The 18,373-nt window shown below is 36.4% G+C and overlaps 1 protein-coding gene across 2 annotated transcripts in view; it reads right to left on the bottom strand.

Annotated features, from left to right (window-relative positions):
* Positions 1-8,865: 8,865 nt before the first annotated feature.
* The window catches only part of POU2F1 (POU class 2 homeobox 1), a 42,866-nt gene continuing 33,358 nt past the window's right edge, over positions 8,866-18,373 (bottom strand). For both annotated transcript variants that reach the window (XM_063305527.1, XM_063305528.1), the window contains exons 14-15: positions 12,469-12,557; positions 8,866-11,598 (exon numbers count right to left, since the gene is read on the bottom strand). In XM_063305527.1, coding sequence (XP_063161597.1) covers positions 11,288-11,598; positions 12,469-12,557 — 400 coding nt within the window. In that variant the 3' untranslated portion in view covers positions 8,866-11,287. The remainder of the gene's footprint in view (positions 11,599-12,468; positions 12,558-18,373) is intronic.

The following is an 18,373-nucleotide window of genomic DNA, read 5'->3' as shown; positions in this document are numbered from 1 at the left end:
CATGTTGGGACTCATCTCTTCCACATCTAGAAAAGATGGCTTCCCAGATTTGATTGGTGCTGAAGATGTCCTTTGTCTTTGGTTTGTTTGTTTGTTTTGAGTTTATACAATCATTAGGAAATCTTTGGTTTTGGCTGGAATTTTTTAAAAGAACAAAACGAAACAAAGAAATCACCCCCCTCAGCATATAGCAGGGCACCGTGACCTGGCAAAGCTTCCCTTTCCAAAGGGGTGGGAAAAAGTACATTCAAACTAAAATGGGAGACAGCATGGATACAGCTTCTGGTTAACTGACAGGGAGGAGGCGGCAAAGGTACAAGATTGTCAAATAATAAAAGGAGAACATGTAGTAGAAAAGGAGTGACTCATGAAGAGAAAAGAAAAAAGGTAGAAAGCGGTATGTATGCACACAACTTGGCCGTGGCTTGATCCTGGAGAACAAGAGCCCTGACACCTCACCAGGATGTGGGAGAAGGCAACATACAGATTTCATGCACAGACTGGGAAAGAGATGGTTATTTGAAGACTACAAGAGGACCCCTGGTAACCAAAACAAATAAAAGATTGCAATTTGCCCTCAGTTTGCAGTAGCTTTTAAGCAGCAACATTCAGAGGCTTTCGGGGATCTGTCCCCAGGTTACAGGTCACGGGTTGCTATAGGCCAGAGTTCAATGCTAATTAAAGGAAGGATGGCAGACTTGGCAACTCTGTAGGGTTTGGAGAAAGTTAAAGCAAGTTACTCAGTTACGAGTTAGAAATGAGGTATACGACAGCTCCTGTACCTGTGGCGGATAAATATCCGACACCTATTCATACGTAGCCTTAGATACAACTACAGAAAAAGGAAATGGAACACCAACATGGTGGGATCAAGGAATGGCAGTGTCTCATGATGCTCTCAAAGACTCTTGTACCTGATCTTTTGCTCTGTGGATTTTAGAGAAAAGTGCAAGTCTTCTCCAATGAGTTTTGACTAACTAGAGTTATTGATGCACTGCTATATGGTATCAATAGTATTTTCTCCTTTCAGTTCAAACACAGAAACTGAATTTTAAGTGTTAATATCTTAACAAGGAACATATAGGGCAAATGATGTCTCCCTGACCCCCCAATAATGCCCTTTCCAAATCCACTGACAAAGTAGCTTTGCTTGTTTGATGTACATCTTAATTTAATGCAGATTTATACATTCCAATGTTTATAAAATGTCCTATAGTATTCTTATCACCAGCACCATCAGTGCTGAAAACTTTCTGGTTTATCAAATAATGTCAGAAATTATTTGGGAAACTTATTTTAGTGGGTTTACCCAGTGAAAATGCAGGTTATTTTTGGTGCGGCAGAAGAAGATTGTGGTGGTTGATCAAAGTCTATGAACATTTGGAGGGAGAGTTCATAACAGACTTCAAGTCGGTATTTGGCTTGAGCAAATAAAGAGAAGAAATAAGGCAGAAGAGAGTCATTGAAGTTCTCTCCATTAAGAGTTTTTCTTTCAAGATCCCACCTACCAACTGTTTCATTTCCTTCCTCTCTCATTTTCAACTTTTGTTCCAAGTGCTCTTATCTTTGAGAGTATTTCCCTATTATCTACCTATAAATCTAACTAGTTTAAGAAAATCACACAATATTAATATCAATTTACATAAAGTCAGAACAACAATTCTATTATTAAAGCTTTCAGTGAGGTTATGCATTTTAGCTGATTTACAAAGGAAAAATAGCTGGACAACCAATATATAATTACACAACTGCTTTCTTTACATGAGTGTATGCTGAACTTGATTAATGCAGTTAATCAAACCACAGCACATTATGTGAGTGTCCAAAGCTATTCTGGGGAGAAAAAAAAAGGTATCTCCCATGTTTGCCACAATGAAAAGACATTGCACAGTACATCTGAACTGTGCCAGAAGACAGTGCATTTTTTATATCTCAGGTTTACCTGTTTCCAAACAATAGCTTATGACCTTGGTGTGTTTTTTATCAGTATTTGACTCCAATATGTCCTCAATAAAATCAGCCAAATTAACTCCATGTGTTCTCAGGAAGGAAAATCAATATGAAACTATATCCTCAAAGAAAAGAGCTATTAATACAAACTTCTAAGACCACCCAGTTCTTTTTTAATCATAAGACACTCTGAAAACAGGAAAGTTGACAAAGATTTACCAGTGCCTTTAGCCATCAAAGCCATTGGAAATTCTTCCCTCCTGTCAATCTAATTCCCTCACTCTCAAATAATATGCCAGCACACAAACACACAAATATTACTTCAAAGAATATGTTAGAATCAGGGTGGAGTAGATGAAGTCTCCAAAGAATTCAGTCTCCAAACTAAAATATGCACTATGTGCGAAAAATGACCCAGCCTCTCAGCAAAATTAAAGCAAGAATGATCTATCCAGCAAGACATCCTTTCTTCCAAGGACTATCTTACAAGATCTTTCCCCCCCATGTACACTATATTTAAGTGCTAAGAGGAGGTTAGTGTTTAGTTTGGTTTCTCTTCTGCAATTTTTGGTCTAGACAAGATTAACATTGCTATTAAAAAGAGTATTAAAAAAGATTTTCCATCTATTATTAAGCACTACAGTCAATAGCAATACAAATGGGAATAAAAGGATATTCATAACCTTCTGACTTAATTTATATGGAAACCTCTCTCTCTCTTTCCCCCCAAGTTAAACATCTTGGCCTAACAGCAGCCTTAGTGCAACTACATAGGTTGAAATGGATTGCTAATTTTATTTCTGTATGTACAAATACTTCCAAGCACAATGCCATTCCTCAATATTTATACCACCTACCGTACACTGGATTTGCCAACCAGACAATACAGATAGGTGAAGGAGGGTTTGGACACAATACAGCAACTCAAATTGTTAACCTGCATACTACTATTCATAATGTTGAATATTATTGATAATCAAAGAATCCCAGATTCAGAAGTAAGAGTCTGCTTCCTTTGGCAAGATAAAATTTGAGAGAGAGAGAGAGAGAGAGAGAGGGAGGGAGGGAAGTTGCAAGGAACATCTGCCTTCTAGTAGAAGTGTACCTGCTATTCAAGCGTAAAACTTTGTTAAGCTCCCAATTTTGAGTCAGTTACTGGCTGGTTTGAATATTCTGCAAGTATTTCAACTTCGAAACAGAGCCATTTGAGCTTGAAGCACTGTTTCAATCCTGAAGAATTTCCAAAATACTTGGGACAGCAGTTTTGCACTCAAAGCAGCGTCATGAAGTTTCACGCTTCAACAGTTTGAAATGAAATGATTTGCACACCTCATCTTCTAGCATAGCCAACATACTCTGCTTCTTCCCAATACCACCCCATAAAACACAGAATTCCAAATACATATACACTGGGTTTCCAGAAGCTTAACTAAACTCTACAGCTACAGTTACCTCCACTATTTATAAAGATGCTCTCTCCTGATTTTTCAGTCTGCAAACAATACTAAAGCTATGCTGAGGTATCTTTTTAAAGGTGCCAGAAAACCAGCTGCTACCAAAGGCATTGTTCCTACAACTGTGTAACATTGCCTGCTTTATAAACAAGAGATGAGATGGGGCAGAGCGATATTCCAAATTATTTCAGTCAAGATGCCTCCATTTTATTCCCCTGGGGGGAAAATATATAGCAAACTTACTGACATTCAGTCCAATAGCATAGGTTTGAACAGAAGTCAGAACTTGTCAAGAGATATCTACAAATATAGCAATGTTAAACAGCTTAAATAGTTTTCCTTCTCAATAATAAAGCTACATTAGTTCCAGTGTGAATCAAAGGTCATTGCAATTTGCCTTAAGAGCAAATCTCTGTGCATGCAGTAGAAATGCGGTTTGTGTTCCCAGAGCAAAGATGAACATTCACTGCATATTTGTGTTATAGTTTCCTAAATGGGAGATAATATTTCATATAGGAAAAATATGAATGTGTGAAACAGCCTCATTTTCTTAAATAGGGGAACAGAACCCTAGCATGAGCTATTGACAGTTATCCAGAATTACAAGTTGAGCTTCCTATTTATACGCTATAATTTAGACAGGCACTGGGAACCTAATCAAAGATAGATTTGATTTCAGATTTTCATTAACAATTTATTTAGATGTCTTTCTGCATCATGGAAATAGAAATTTGTTTAGTATTGCATGGTGTGTTTATAATGGTCTAGTAGAAATATGGAATAGAATGCAGGTTTCATTTTCCATTTAGACCCAAGATGACTTTTCATGAATTTGAAAACAGTATGAGCATTCAGCAAAAAATAAACAGATAATAAAAAGATCACTTAAAAGAAATGTTGAAAAACCAATAATAATCCAAAATAAGGTAAGGTGAGTGCAGGTACAGCAATGAATTGGCACTAATTGCAGGTGTGTTTCTTCTCTTCTTGCCATTAACATAGGAACTCAAATCCAACTGAAATACTCAGGGATATGATTTAATTTTTCCCAACTAATCATCTGAAATGCTGACAAGTTAAATTTGGCCCCAATACTGCACAGAACAAGAATTATGCAGTTGAATTTTTAAAATAATGTATTGCTTTAAGAATACTAGAATGTAGCTTTGCATAAATTGGCCAATATATCTTAAGCTCAGAGTTAGACAACCCTTATCATCAGATTTCTCTTCTGGTAGTGTTTACTCTATGTTCACTTTTACCTATATACATTTATGAACTTTTAAATACTTGTAGAATTCATATGCAAAAAAGTGCACATAGGGATATACAGATTAAGTGTAAACTTACTTCTAACATTTGATATAAAATGGGGGGAAAGAGTCAGGTCACAGGATATTTTTTCATGGCATTTTTTTTTAGTCCATCAATAGTACGAAAATCAATGTAGTTGTCCAAATTTGAACTTAACACATTATTACTCCAAGTAAATGTAACTGAAAAATGCTGTTACTAAAGTGGTTTACTATTCATTTTATGTAACAAAATAATGTCATGTATATAGTTTTGCACTACCAATTACTTGGGTAGTTCCAAAAGCAAGTTGGTCAGATCAAATCCTTTCAATTTGCCAGATGATATCTATGTCAGAAATGGATTTTATATATTTAATATGCAAAGTCCCTTAGCATTTCAAATCATAAGAGGAACTACATTATTCTCTTGTGAAACCACTGCTAAATTAAATTGGGAGAAAATTTTCTAAAGCAGGACTTCAGCAGTATTTTTCAGAGCTCACCATTTACAAGCGTCAGTTTTTATGCAAAAATGGCTGTATGCTATGCTCACTGCTTCGTCCTTGTAACATTTAATTCAAATTCCATTTTTAAATGGTCTCAATAAAACATTCAAGGGCCCTGTTCATCCATCTCTTTTTCAAAAGGCACCCCCACCCCTAAATGCCAAACATAGCATCAGAGCCAGTCCACTCATGGCTACATTCCCACATCTACTCACTGGAAAAAAATTTCAGTCTGTAATTCTGGCTTGGATTGAAAATCAGAACATTTTTCTGACAGCATGATGTAATTAAACATATTTTTGACAGAAAAAAAATATTGCCAATCAAAGTGGTAGTGAATTAAATACAGGTTATATATTTTAACAAACAGCCAGTTTACATTCTTCTAGGTTCTTGCTTGTTTTAAAATATCAAGAAAGACAGACATAAATAATAAAGAACCCAGATAAAAATGACTATATAAGTAAGCTTTCCACACATCATATACAAGTGAAAAAGGAAAGTTAAGGAGGGTAAGGCAACGATGGATTTTTAAGCCTGGTTTCCAGCATTGGAAATTCTGCAATACCTCTGTTCTTCCTTACATCTTCAAATGGCATATACCATCTTTGGCTGAATTCTCTAGAAGTGTGTTAGATAAAATTTACAGTTATTGTAATTTTAATGCATTCTATCCAGTCAGGGCACAACTTTATTTCCTCTGGCAACTGAAACTGAAAAAGTGGATCCAACATGCAGGATTGCACTGTTTCTCAGCAGCAGAGAAAGACGGCTATATCTCCCTTACTGGTCAGCTGAACCTCATTTACCACATTAAAATTCTCTAAGGCATGGTATTCTCCACAATGCATGTATATATCCTTGGGCCAGCATGTAATGTTTCTACGGATTGGGTCTAAGCTGTATTACTAGAAATAAGTTGTGGTCTGGGATTGCACTTTCTTTTATAGGAATTCTTCCCATCAATCTTAAGGATGCTTTTTCATATTGCTGCATCATGTTACCTAAGGTTCACATGAACTCGGCCCATTCCCTTAATGGTTATTCAGATTCTGGGAGTATTAAATTGATCATCGTATTTTTTCCATCCTTCTGTAGGCATCAGATAGGACCACTGAACATACAGACCTGTGCATGTAGTAGAGAAATGACAAAAAGTTCCTATACTTTTATAGAGAGTACAACCATCCCACTGCTGTCATATATGATATATATAATCCATATTTTATATATAGCCATTCTACAGGCCCTAGGTATCCAGTTTTCAAGAGTAACATCTGAACATACCTAAAACAAACTGAACTAGTATTAGGCTCAGATATCTTATTCCCTGTGTTACTTGGGCAGTTCAACAGAGTGAGCTGTTAGCTTGATTTCTGGTGCTTTGTAGCATTAAGCTACAAATGGCTAGAGAATGAATATTATATATTGCTAGAGGATGTTTACAGTAAAACCAATAAAAATTATGAACTAGTAAGAACCTAGCCCAATATATTTTCTGGAGATCTGACTCTTCAATCTGAGTAACATCATTCAGTGTGGGGTGAATTACTGCAGACTGCCTGGAAGACCTACTTCAACCAACAGGATACCTGGACAGCCTACTGGCATGACTTTAATAGCTGTGTGTCAATAAAGTAGCTATTGATATAGATACATTTATACATTTTCAACAGAAAAAGAAAACAGAAAAAAGTTTACATTTAGTAGCCTTACAGAAAGCTTGAGCCTTGAACAAAAAAGAGCCACAGTATGTCAGAAAAGCGCGAATACTATGCTCTTGAAGAGTGAACTGTTAAAAAGGACATATTCATATGATGCTTGTTGCACATATGAACAGCATACATGAAGTCCATAATGGTAACACATGATCGAAATGAAAAATGGAAAGCCAATTCTGAAATTCTAAATTTCATGGGCTTGATGTTTCCAAAACCTGTTGTAAGCTTATTCACATATAAGTTGGAAGAACTTTCTTACTACAGAAAGTGTCTACAATGACCTTAAATGCTCACAAGTTAGATCAACCCCAAACTGTTACCTTAAAACATTTGCCAAGAGATTTGTTTTATCAAGATGTCACTCTTTCACACTTTGCAAGGAAGTAGTAATTCTTGAACATTCAGGCATTTTAGCTTCATTAAGAGTAATCAAAATTTCCCACTGATCTTAAAGGAATACAGATAGTTCAATTTTCATAAATAATCTGCAGCTGTGAAGACTGGAGAAATGAGGATATAAATCTACCTGTTTCACCATGAATCAGCAATAGATTCACAGCCATCTCCAATCTGGAGTTCACCTGATGCACTGAACTGAAATTCCCATCCCCCACAGCCAGCACTGTTTCTGTATGGGGGCAAAGGGAAGGATATCAGATAGAACAAAAATGATGTAAAATAAGATAATAAGGTCACAGAATAATATTTCAGATTCTGTTTCCTAAAATTGGATCTGACTGAATGTAATGAATAGGACAGCAAAATAACCTTTCTATGAAATGGAAACACTGAGAGAGTGGAACACAATTAGCTCAACTAATGGAATAAGCGATTAGCTCTAGTCATTAGAGGATACAGATACAATGTACATAAACTGCATTTGTAGCGTACATAAACTGCATTTGTAGCGACTATCAGAAAATTGTCACAACTACTAGAATATGTATGAGTTCTGTGGCCCTCCAGATTGTTTATTCCTGGACAGATTCTCCAACTGTCCACATGTGATACTCTGCTGAAGTTTTAAATAAATTGTAAATATTATTACAATATTATGAAAGCGGATGACCGCTTTCATAATATTGTAATACTCCAGACTGTGCAATAATGTTTATATGTTAATTTATGGCGCATGTATTTGCAAATAGGTGGCAAAATAATAATAGTGATCACCATTAAAACTCCAGTATTTTTGTACTATTGGAAATCTTTAACAATCTCCTGATAACTTATCAAATACATAACTGAACCACTTAAATCAAACATGAAAGTTATAATTCAACCAAACAATTGCTAGTTGTTTTTTTTTTAATTTCCAGTTTCTCTCATAGAAGAGTTATAACACCTCTCAGGAGCGTGGCTATTTTTGTATATGACACAGTGAAAAGTGGAAAGGTCTAAATAATGTTTATAAATAAGTTCATATAATGTTGGATTCACACATTATATGAGCAATTCAAAAGAATCATAAACTTTTTATAGCTATCAACTGAGCTAATTAGCATTCCAGGTATCTCTATATCGCACCTTCACACCTTCAAACAAGAAATGGTGAACATAACTAACTACAGGCAGATAAACCAAATTAATTTCCCTGAATTTCCTTGAAATGTTTTATGATGATAAAATGGGGAAATTTTTGTTTTTGGTGCATAAATCCAAAGGACCGTTTCCTCGATGTTTGAAGCCTATAGATGAGCAAACACAATCAAAAGTCACCATCACTTTCTTTGTTTTTTGAAGTATCTGTGTGTTTGTGTATAAAAAAGCAAAATATTTTTTCAATGGACAAAATAAAAATTCTACTGGACTGATAATTCCTTTGGTAGAAATTAGTCAACATTATGGCCTATAGACCAGCATCTTGAGTATTTCTCCTGCCTCCTTACCTATTTGGACTGTTCCATGCTGTTGCTATGAGTCAATTAAACTTTTGACACAAAATATTATAATTTTATTCTGAGAATAAAATAATGGAGATAGCATACCCCAATATTTAGACTGACCCAAACTGCTAAGGAGGATGTAGAATTGGCTAAATTAGTAACCATCTGCCATTGCCATTCTATTTGCCCACCCACCCCAACCATGGAAATTAGAAAATAATCAAGTTAAGACTCTGCCCTAAGGATATACAAAAAGATCAACCTCTCCCCACCAAAAGATTAAAACAAGCAGCAATTTTTTATATAAAATAATAAAACAAATGAAAAGAAATTGTCAGTAGCATCTATCACCTCTCTGCATCTGAACTGCACTTACACAAACTAGTCCATTAGTACAGCAGCTTGCTAGAAATTGACTTTGGTTCAAGCTTTGTTTTTAAAAAATAAAACATTAAAAAAAATAAACACATATTAAAGACGGTGGACGGACATTTGCTCATTTCCCTGCTTGCAATTCACGAGTTTTTTTTTAAATTTTAGGAAAAATTTCTTAAATAGCTTGTGAATCAGGAAGTTGAAGATTCAGAGATGAACGGAGAGCAGGCAGCATGATAGCAGGTGGAGAGGAGACAGATTTATGCCAGTTGACAGTTTTAATGCAAGGTCTATGAACTGGGGTCACCAGTCAGAGATGGCACTAGAAATGAACTGTTTTTCTGTTATTAGAGACAAGATTCTTTTTTTTTTTGGCAGGGAATGGATTGCAGCTATGTGAACTTAGGAACTTCCTTTTCCCTCCATTCTAAGTATTAATGGAAAGGAACATTGAGCAGTTCTGATATTTTCCAATTTGGGTCAAAGGGATAGGAAAGTGCCAGCTATGCTGTAGTGATCCAACTTCTTTTCATCTGAGAAAAATGTGGCTTCAGGTCAATGTAACATTTCTCTGTCTCCTTTCCTCCATCTCTCTCTCTCATCCATTGTCAGCAGTTGTTTGCACATACCACTTGATGCTTAAAAACAGTTTTTCCCTCTTTAGTAGAGATGTTTACTGCCATAAATGATTTAGCTAGCAGCAAAAATCAGAAAGAGCATGAAACATTGTAAAATACATGCAACATGCCAGTGTTCATTGTATTCCACAGCAAGGTGGCCAGTTTTCCAATCATTCCTTACCACCAGTTTCCACAGCAGCAAGCAATGGTAAAAACACTACAAATTGTTTAGAATGGAACAAGATTGCAAGGCTGCTTTTTTATGGCTGTGTTGGCATAAATGGTACTTCCTGTTCATGTGACCCAGTTTACTTCTGGAACAAAAATGTTTTAAATTCAAAACAATTTTAATACAATCATGAGACTCCAGGAAAAAAATTCTAGAGATGAGCCAATGCAGCTTTTTGAAATCCTATGCCAAACAGCTGGTAGGAAGATTCAGTGGATGCATATGAGTTATCAGCAATATAGGCAGCCTCCTGAGAAAGTAAGTAACAGAAATATTCCCAAAGTTGTAAAGTGGCAATTTCCATGCAATTAGGAAATAAGAGAATCATCAGTACAGTTGTTGAAAAAGACTCTCCACAGGCCAAATCCTATCCCCCTTGGCATCAACAAGAGCCAAAGACGTGCAAATGAGGGCTAGGTTTGGCCAAATATAATGAGCAAACTGCTATCTAAACAAAACTCCCACCTCACATGCGTGGACTATCTTTGCACATTACCCTCAGTATCTTTATTTTAACTGCCCACACTTCTGAGAGAATCTCAGAAAACACACCACCAAGGACAAGGAAATTGTAAAGAACATTCGTGATTCACATGCTTCCCTCTCTTCTCTCTTCCCTCTGTGTGGCATGGGAGCTCACTGAAACTGTTCCAGGAGCAAAGAGAAATGTGTCCAAACTTTCTTTCTCTCTCTCTATAAAAAATAATAATAATCATAAAGATACACAAGTAATACAGGCCTGCCTAAACTGTACCAGTTAAGAAAGGAACCCCCAACACGATTGATAAGATTATAAACATCTTGTATGACTTTATGGCCTGTACAACAGACCAATAAAAGATAATTAAAAAAAAAAGAAAGAAAAGATATTCAGATCAAAAAGAAAAAAAAAAAGAAAACCCATTCCTATGTTTGAGTTGATAACCCACCTTAACTTGTCACTGAGACTGCTGGAAATGATAAGTAGTCCTTTTTTTTTTTTTTACATTTTTGGTTAGAAAGTTCTCCAATCAATGAAGCAATCCTGAAAAGACAGTGTTTCTTATAAAATTAGGCAATTGTTTGTCCCAGTTTTAAATCCTTCTTTTTCTTGCTGTTGTTTTTTTTTCCCATTTCTAATATTTCTCCTTCTCTCCCTTGTCCCCAGTAAGACATGAGGAAGCCAATCACAATTTGCAGTTTAGAAGCCCAGCTGGCAGCCAATTTCACTGCAGCATGAAACAGGCTAGGGTTAGCACAGCTCAGCCCAACTCACTGCGCCTTGGAGGCAGTAGTGGTGGTGGAGGTGGCCCCACCGGCTGAGGCCACTGTGAAGAGAGAGTTCTGGATAGATTCCGCTGAGGTGGAGGTGGCATGAAGGCTGGCGACTGGTCCAGAGGCCCCTGCGGAGGCTGCAGCTGCAGAGACCAAACTAACTGGGTTGCTGGTGAGCAGTGAAAGATTCTGAGGGTTCAGGAACAGTGGGGCAGTTACGATGTTGGGTGTACCTCCAGCATTGGCAAAGACCAAGTTCCCAGTTGCATCCAGAGATGTTATTGGAAGAGAGCCGCCAGATGCAAGAGCTAAAAAGAGGAATAATAGAATCTCAGCATTAACTTAGCCACCTCTCCAAAAAACGACATGTGAACAAAAGAAAAAAGAAAAAAAGAACTTCATTTAAGTTCATTTGCCCCCTTAATGATTTGCATTGCAAATATATTTTCCATTTAAGGAAATTTACAATTTTTCCTATCCACATAGGAAAATACAGATTTGGAGAGTGAAGTTTGTTAGAGTTATTATGAAAGATCCTGAAAGACATAAAACTGGATTTCTAAAAACTTGGGGTGGCTTCCAAAACTGAGGCGAATAATCCTTAGACTCTAATCAGGTAGCTGGCAGATGACAGACCCTTTTATATCTTGCAACAGTGTGGGTATTTTGCCCTGCCAATCCTACCTAACAGACCACATAATCAGATTTGGATGTCTATTCAGTAAGGAGTAAAGAGAGGGAGAGGGAGAGGGAGGGAGGGAGAGAGGGAGGGGGAGGGGGTGAGAGAGAGAGATAGAGAGAGATAGAGAGAGATAGAAAGTAACATTTCTTGGGAAATCTTGTATATAAATATTTTGGTTTTACCACTGATCCTAAGAAACTCTCTGACTTTGAAGCAAGTTACAAGGCAGTTAAAGTGACAGATGACAAAGATCCCTTATGTAATTTAATACCTGAACACGTATTTCTGGGGTTTATTTGTTGCCTTTCACCCTAAGATGAATTGAAATAGACATTTTTATTCATCTGTGTTTCTTTAGAAGTAAATCCCTATTCAATTATTTCAACTGGACCTTTACATTTTAATTACACGTAGTATCTGCAGCTTTGGTAAAGAAGAAAAAGAAAAAAGAACATAGAAACTTAACAAGGATAGAAAATCTAGTGCAGTAACTAACCTTGAATAGTTGCCAATGTACTGTTGCTCATCAGAGCTGGGCTGAGAGCACCACCTAGCGTCCCAGGGTTGAGACTGAGTAAGGCACCTCTGCAAATCCAAAACAGGAGGCAAAACAAAACAAACAAACAACCAAAAAAAGAAAGAAAGAGACAAGTTGTTTTAGGTATGAAAATTTAAGGGCAAAATGTATCTTTTTCCAGTATTTTAATTACAAGTACTGAAGCAAATCTATTAAGTAAACTATTTAATTTGGATAATACAATAATATGCATTTGATACATATTATTTAAATCTACATATTATTAAAATAAACACACTGTAACACATCTGAAGGTAAAAGTGATAGAGATATCAACAAGAATTCTAACTCCACTGAGCTTCCAGTGGGAATGGCAGTTTGAACAGCATTTCTTTGTGAATTAACTTCGCAAGTAGACCTGGCAGCATGGCGTTTTAGGGTTCGGGAAGGATCCCCTGGAGCCCAGAAGTGTTCCTGGGATAAAGGAGAAACCCAGGAATTACCCCCTGTGTCCTCTGGACGGCTGATCATAGCCAGAAGGTCGTAAATGTTTATAGATGGAGTGGTGGGTGATCAGCTGGGAGGTGGGAGTGTCATCCCTTCCCAAGCTGTGCTGCAGCCGTTTAAACAGACTCTAAAACTGACGCATTTCTTAATGCCCCAATTATTTGCCTTTTTTTTGTTTAAAAGAGGCTTTTTCCAACACAGAGATGAGATTTCTCTTGGTAACTTTTACATTATTTTTGAACCTTAACTGTTGAGCATTTGAACTTGGTTTTGTATTTTATGTTTTGGGCAAAAAGAACTGAAAGCTGAACTGTGGATTTATTTTATAGAAGCAAAGGACTGTATTTGGGGGGGGGATTTAATTGGCGGTATTTTTACTGTTTCCTTTTGGGATTTAACGAATCTATCCTGTTGGAATTGTAACTTTCATGGCTATCGTGAGAGAGTGTTGTTGCTTTCTTCTTAATGAGTTAATTAAATAGTTCCCGTAAACACCTCTAGTGGCAAGACTTTCGGTTTTGAAAAATGCTAGAGACTGAGATTGTTCACAATCCAGTAAGTTCAAAAATAAAGAGATCTTCTATGGCTTTTCGATGAATATTGAATGAAGCTATTTTACAAAGAGAAAATGTTTTGATTGATTGCAAGAAGAGTTTAAAAGAGCTTTTTGACATCAATTTGGACAAAGGGACTGACCTAAAAACTGTTTGGGACCCCAGTAAGGCAGTTATGAGAGGTCACTTTATCTACCATAACTGTAATATAAAAAAGAAGTGTCAACAAAAAATGCAAACTATCTTGGATCAAATTAAAGTAAAAGAAATTGAGTTACAGAAAAACCCAGTGAATACTGATTATTTTACACCAACTTAAATTATTACACCAACAATTATCTATGTTGACTGTGAGGGAAATTGAGACAAAATCGAATTATGTTAAAGAGAGCCATTTTGAGTTTGCCAATAAACCTGGAAGATGGTTGGCCTATAAATTAAGGAAGGAAAGAGAAAAGAATATGATATTAAAAATTCAAGAAGGAAATATTGAATTAATGGATAATGAAGGAATTAAGAAATCATTTTACAACTTTTTTTCCAATTTGTATAAAAGGCAAGAAGTTTCTCTGGAAAAGATAGATTAATATTTGGAGAAACAAATATTACCAAAACGCTCATAATCACAGAAATTAATGAACAATCCTGTAACTACTCTTGAAATAGTGGAAGCTATAAAAAGAACTAAACTGGGGAAAGCACCAGGCCCAGATGGTTTGCCAGCATTGTATTATAGGTGCTTTGAGGATCAGCTTCTTCAGCCCTTTCAAAGATTGATGAATTCTATTTTGCAGGGGTCTGCAATGCCTGACTCTTGGAAAGAACCCAATATTACTCTTTTACCAAAAGAAAGCCAAGATATTACTTTAACTAAGAATTACAGACCAATTTCATTGTTGAACAATGATTATAAAGTATATGCTTCACCATTGGCTGAAAGAATGAAGAAATTTTACAAGAATTTATTTACCAATATCAATGTGGGTTTCTACCCAAAAGGCAATTAAGAGATAATGTGAGAATAGTTTTGACATTATAGAATATCTACAACACCACAATGAACAGCAAGCAGCTCTTACCTTCTTAGATGCAGAGAAGGCCTTTGACAATTTGAACTGGACTTTTATGTTCGAAGTTTTGGAAAATATGGACTTTGGAGATAATTTTATTCAAGGAAATAAATCAATTTATGTGCCTCAAAAAGCATGTATTATTGTAAATGGTGATTTATCTGAGCCTTGTCATATGCAGAAAGGAACAAGGCAAAGGTGTCCTTTGTCACCTTTGCCCTTTATCTTAGTTTTGGAAGTCCTGAATAGAGACATTAGACAAGATGATCAAATAAAGGGTTTGAAGATAAAGAAGGAAGTCTTCAAACTGAGGGCCTTTGCTGATGATTTAGTTTTAATATTACAACACCCTTTGAATGTTGTTGAACATTTTATGAAGAAATCAAAAGAATTTGTGTCATTAGCTGGACTTAAAGTAAATAAATAAAAACAAAGATGTTGATCAAGAATATGACTACACACAATCAAGAAATGTTGATGGGTAAGACTGGTTTTATAATTTAAAAAAGGTCAGATACTTGGGGATGACATTATCAAACACGGATTGTATGTTGTTTCAGAATAACTATGTTAAACTGTGGAGTGATGTAAAGACTTGTTAAGGTGGGAAAAATTACAACTGTTAATGATGGGTCAGATATCTGTGATTAAGATGAATGTTTTGCCTAGAATATTGTTTTTGTTCCAGACAATACTGATTTTGACAAGAGATCTACCATTTAAACAATGGCAGAAAGATATCTCTAAGTTCATTTGGCAAGGGAAGAAACCAAGAATCAAGTATAAATTGTTACAAGATGCCAAAGAACAAGGAGGTCTAGGTTTGCCTGATTTGAAATTGTATTTTGTTGCCTGCTTTTTGCTATGGATGAAGGATTGGGTGACCTGGAAGGACACAAAATTATTGGAATTAGAAGGACATGATTTCTGATTTGGACGGCACGCCTACTTGTGGTGTGAAAAAGTTAATAAAGATTTTAAAAATCATTTTGTTAGGCATGTCGTATTGAGGGTTTGGAATAAATATAAACCAATATTGTCTCCTAATGTACCTATGTGGTTGTCCCTCAAAAAGCCTTTTTTAGAAGACAGATGGCAGGCAAACCAAGCTGGTTGATATATGAAGATTTGCTGAATTTTGAAGAAAGGATACATGAACTAAAACAAGGGAACAACTAGAATTGGAAGGTCACATTTGCCACTGGTTAAATTACACACAATTGTCAGAACGGTTTAATTTGGATAAGAAAGTATTTAATTTTGTTCATGAAAAAATACGATTTGAAATGGAATTTTGTACAAACAACGAGCATCTTATTAAGAAAATGTGTAAAATGTTGCAATTGAATTTAGAAGATGAATATGTTAAAAACTGTATGATTAAGTGGGCTAAGAATTTTGGGTATAATATTATGCTTGAACAATGGGAGAATATGTGGAACAAAGGTATGAAATTTACTCTGAATTATAACTTGAAAGAGAATTTTTATAAAAAGATGTACCATTGGTAGTTAACTCTTGATAAGTTGTCCAAAATGTATAATGGGGTAACAAATGTTTGTTACAGGGTGAAGGAACTTTCTATCATTTATGGTGGACTTGTGGAAAAACTAAGAAATTTTGGAATCAAATATGTATTATTATTCAAAATATTCTTAAAGTGGACTTACAATTGAAACTGGAGCTGTTTCTCTTGGGTTTGAAGGACTAACAGCTTGAGAAGCAACATGGAACTCTGTTCTTATACAGTTGTAATTGAAATTATTCGATCCCCATTGCAAATCAGGTTGATTGTCAAAATGTACAGACTTTCAGCTGTTTGCAATGAACAAATCAAACAAAAGCAATTGAAATACCTCAACACAACAAATGCTTCAATTGGTGTCCCCAAAGTCAACTGAAAATGCAACTTATAATGACTTCTCCAGTCTCAAAATTATTCAACTCCCTGAATAGAATTCGTCACAACAACACACATACAGTATGCAAAACAGGTGTTGTCTCAAGCACACCTGATGCAACTGATCAAGGGCTTCAGTAGTTGTACCAGGTGTGCTTGAGCTGGAACACATGAAATACCTGAAGTGGCTAGGGGTTTATTGAGTGTCATGTTTGACTGCAAGTTAGAAATACAGTATGGCTAAGTCAAGAGAATGGTCCAAAAAGGTAAGAACAGAGATCATCACCCTTCACAAACAAGGAACAGGTTACAAAAAGATAGTGAAGTCACTGAATGTTCCTAGAGACACCATTGGAAGCATAGTTCACAAGTTCAAAGTTGAAGGAACAGTGGTTACACTACCTGGACGGGGCAGAAAAAGGAAGCTGTCAATGGCTGCAACCAGATTTCTAAGAGGGCAGGTGGAGAGAAACCCTTGAGTGGCTGCAAAAGACCTGCAGCAAGACTTGGTGGCAACAGGCACTGAGGTTTCAGTGAGCACAGTAAGGTGCATACTAAACACAGGTTTCCATACCAGAACTCCAAGACATACACCACTACTGACCCAAAAGCACAAGAAAAGTCAGCTCCAATATGCTCAAAATCGTATAAATAAGCCACAGAAGTTTTGGGATTCTCTTCTGTGGAGCGATGAAACAAAACTGGAACTTTTCCGCCCAATGGATCAGCGCTTTGTCTGGAGGAAGAAGAATGAAGCATACGCTGAAAAGAGCACTCTGCCTACAGTTAAGCATGGTGGTGGCTCGGTGATGCTCTGGGGCTGCTTTGCATCCTCTGGTACTGGAAACCTGCAGCGTGTGTACAGCAAGATGGATTCATCAAAGTATCAGGAAATCCTAGGAGAAAAAGTCATGTTGTCTGTGAGGAAGCTGAAGCTTGGGTGTCACTGGACCTTCCAACAGGACAATTATCCCAAGCTTACCTCAAATTCCACTAAGGCTTGGATGCAGAAGAAGTGCTGGAAGATTCTACAGTGGCCATCACAGTCACTTGACTTGAATCCCATAGATAATCTCTGGTGGGATTTGAAGAAGGCGGTTGCAGCACACAAACCCAAGAATATTGCTCATGAGGAATGGGCTAAGATTCCTCAGGAATCCTGCCAGAAGCTGGTGTCTGGCTATGCATCTCGTTTGCATCAGGTCATCACAGCAGAAGGGTGCTCTACTAAGTACTGAAGATACTTGCCATGAAGGGGTTGAATAATTTTGAGACTGGAGAAGTCATTGTAAGTTGCATTTTCAGTTGACTTTGGGGACACCACTTGAAGCATTCATTGTGTTGAGCTATTTCAGTTGCTTTTGTTTGATTTGTTCACTGAAAACAGCTGAAAGTCGGTATATTTTGACAATCAACCTGATTTGCAATGGGGGTTACATAAGTTCGATTACAACTGTATATGGTAACAGCAGCAAGACTCTTATATGCTCCAAGATGGAAGGACAAATTCCCTCAATGGAGGATTGAATGATTAAGTTAATGGAACTGGTGCAAATGGCTAAATTGACAGCATTGATAAGAGAAAATACTGTAACTGGATTTGTTTCTATTTGGAAGCTGCTTTTGGACTATTTTCTTGTAATGGAAAAGAATGAAGTTTTGATTTTGGGTTTTGATGATTAAATGGTTTGATTTTAGAGAAATAGTATTACTAAATGTTTAATTAATAGCAAGAGATTAACTTTTATGTACTTATATATCAGTGTTGGAGAAGGTCGGAAGTCACCTGTCTTTATGTTTTTCTGTCTATTCTTGCACTGTTTTAGTTTCTCTTGTTTCTTTTTTAGACTTGT

Source organism: Candoia aspera, chromosome 5, assembly GCF_035149785.1.
Source record: "Candoia aspera isolate rCanAsp1 chromosome 5, rCanAsp1.hap2, whole genome shotgun sequence".
In the NCBI taxonomy this organism is placed as follows: domain Eukaryota; kingdom Metazoa; phylum Chordata; class Lepidosauria; order Squamata; family Boidae; genus Candoia; species Candoia aspera.
This window is presented reverse-complemented; position numbering and strand designations above follow the sequence as displayed.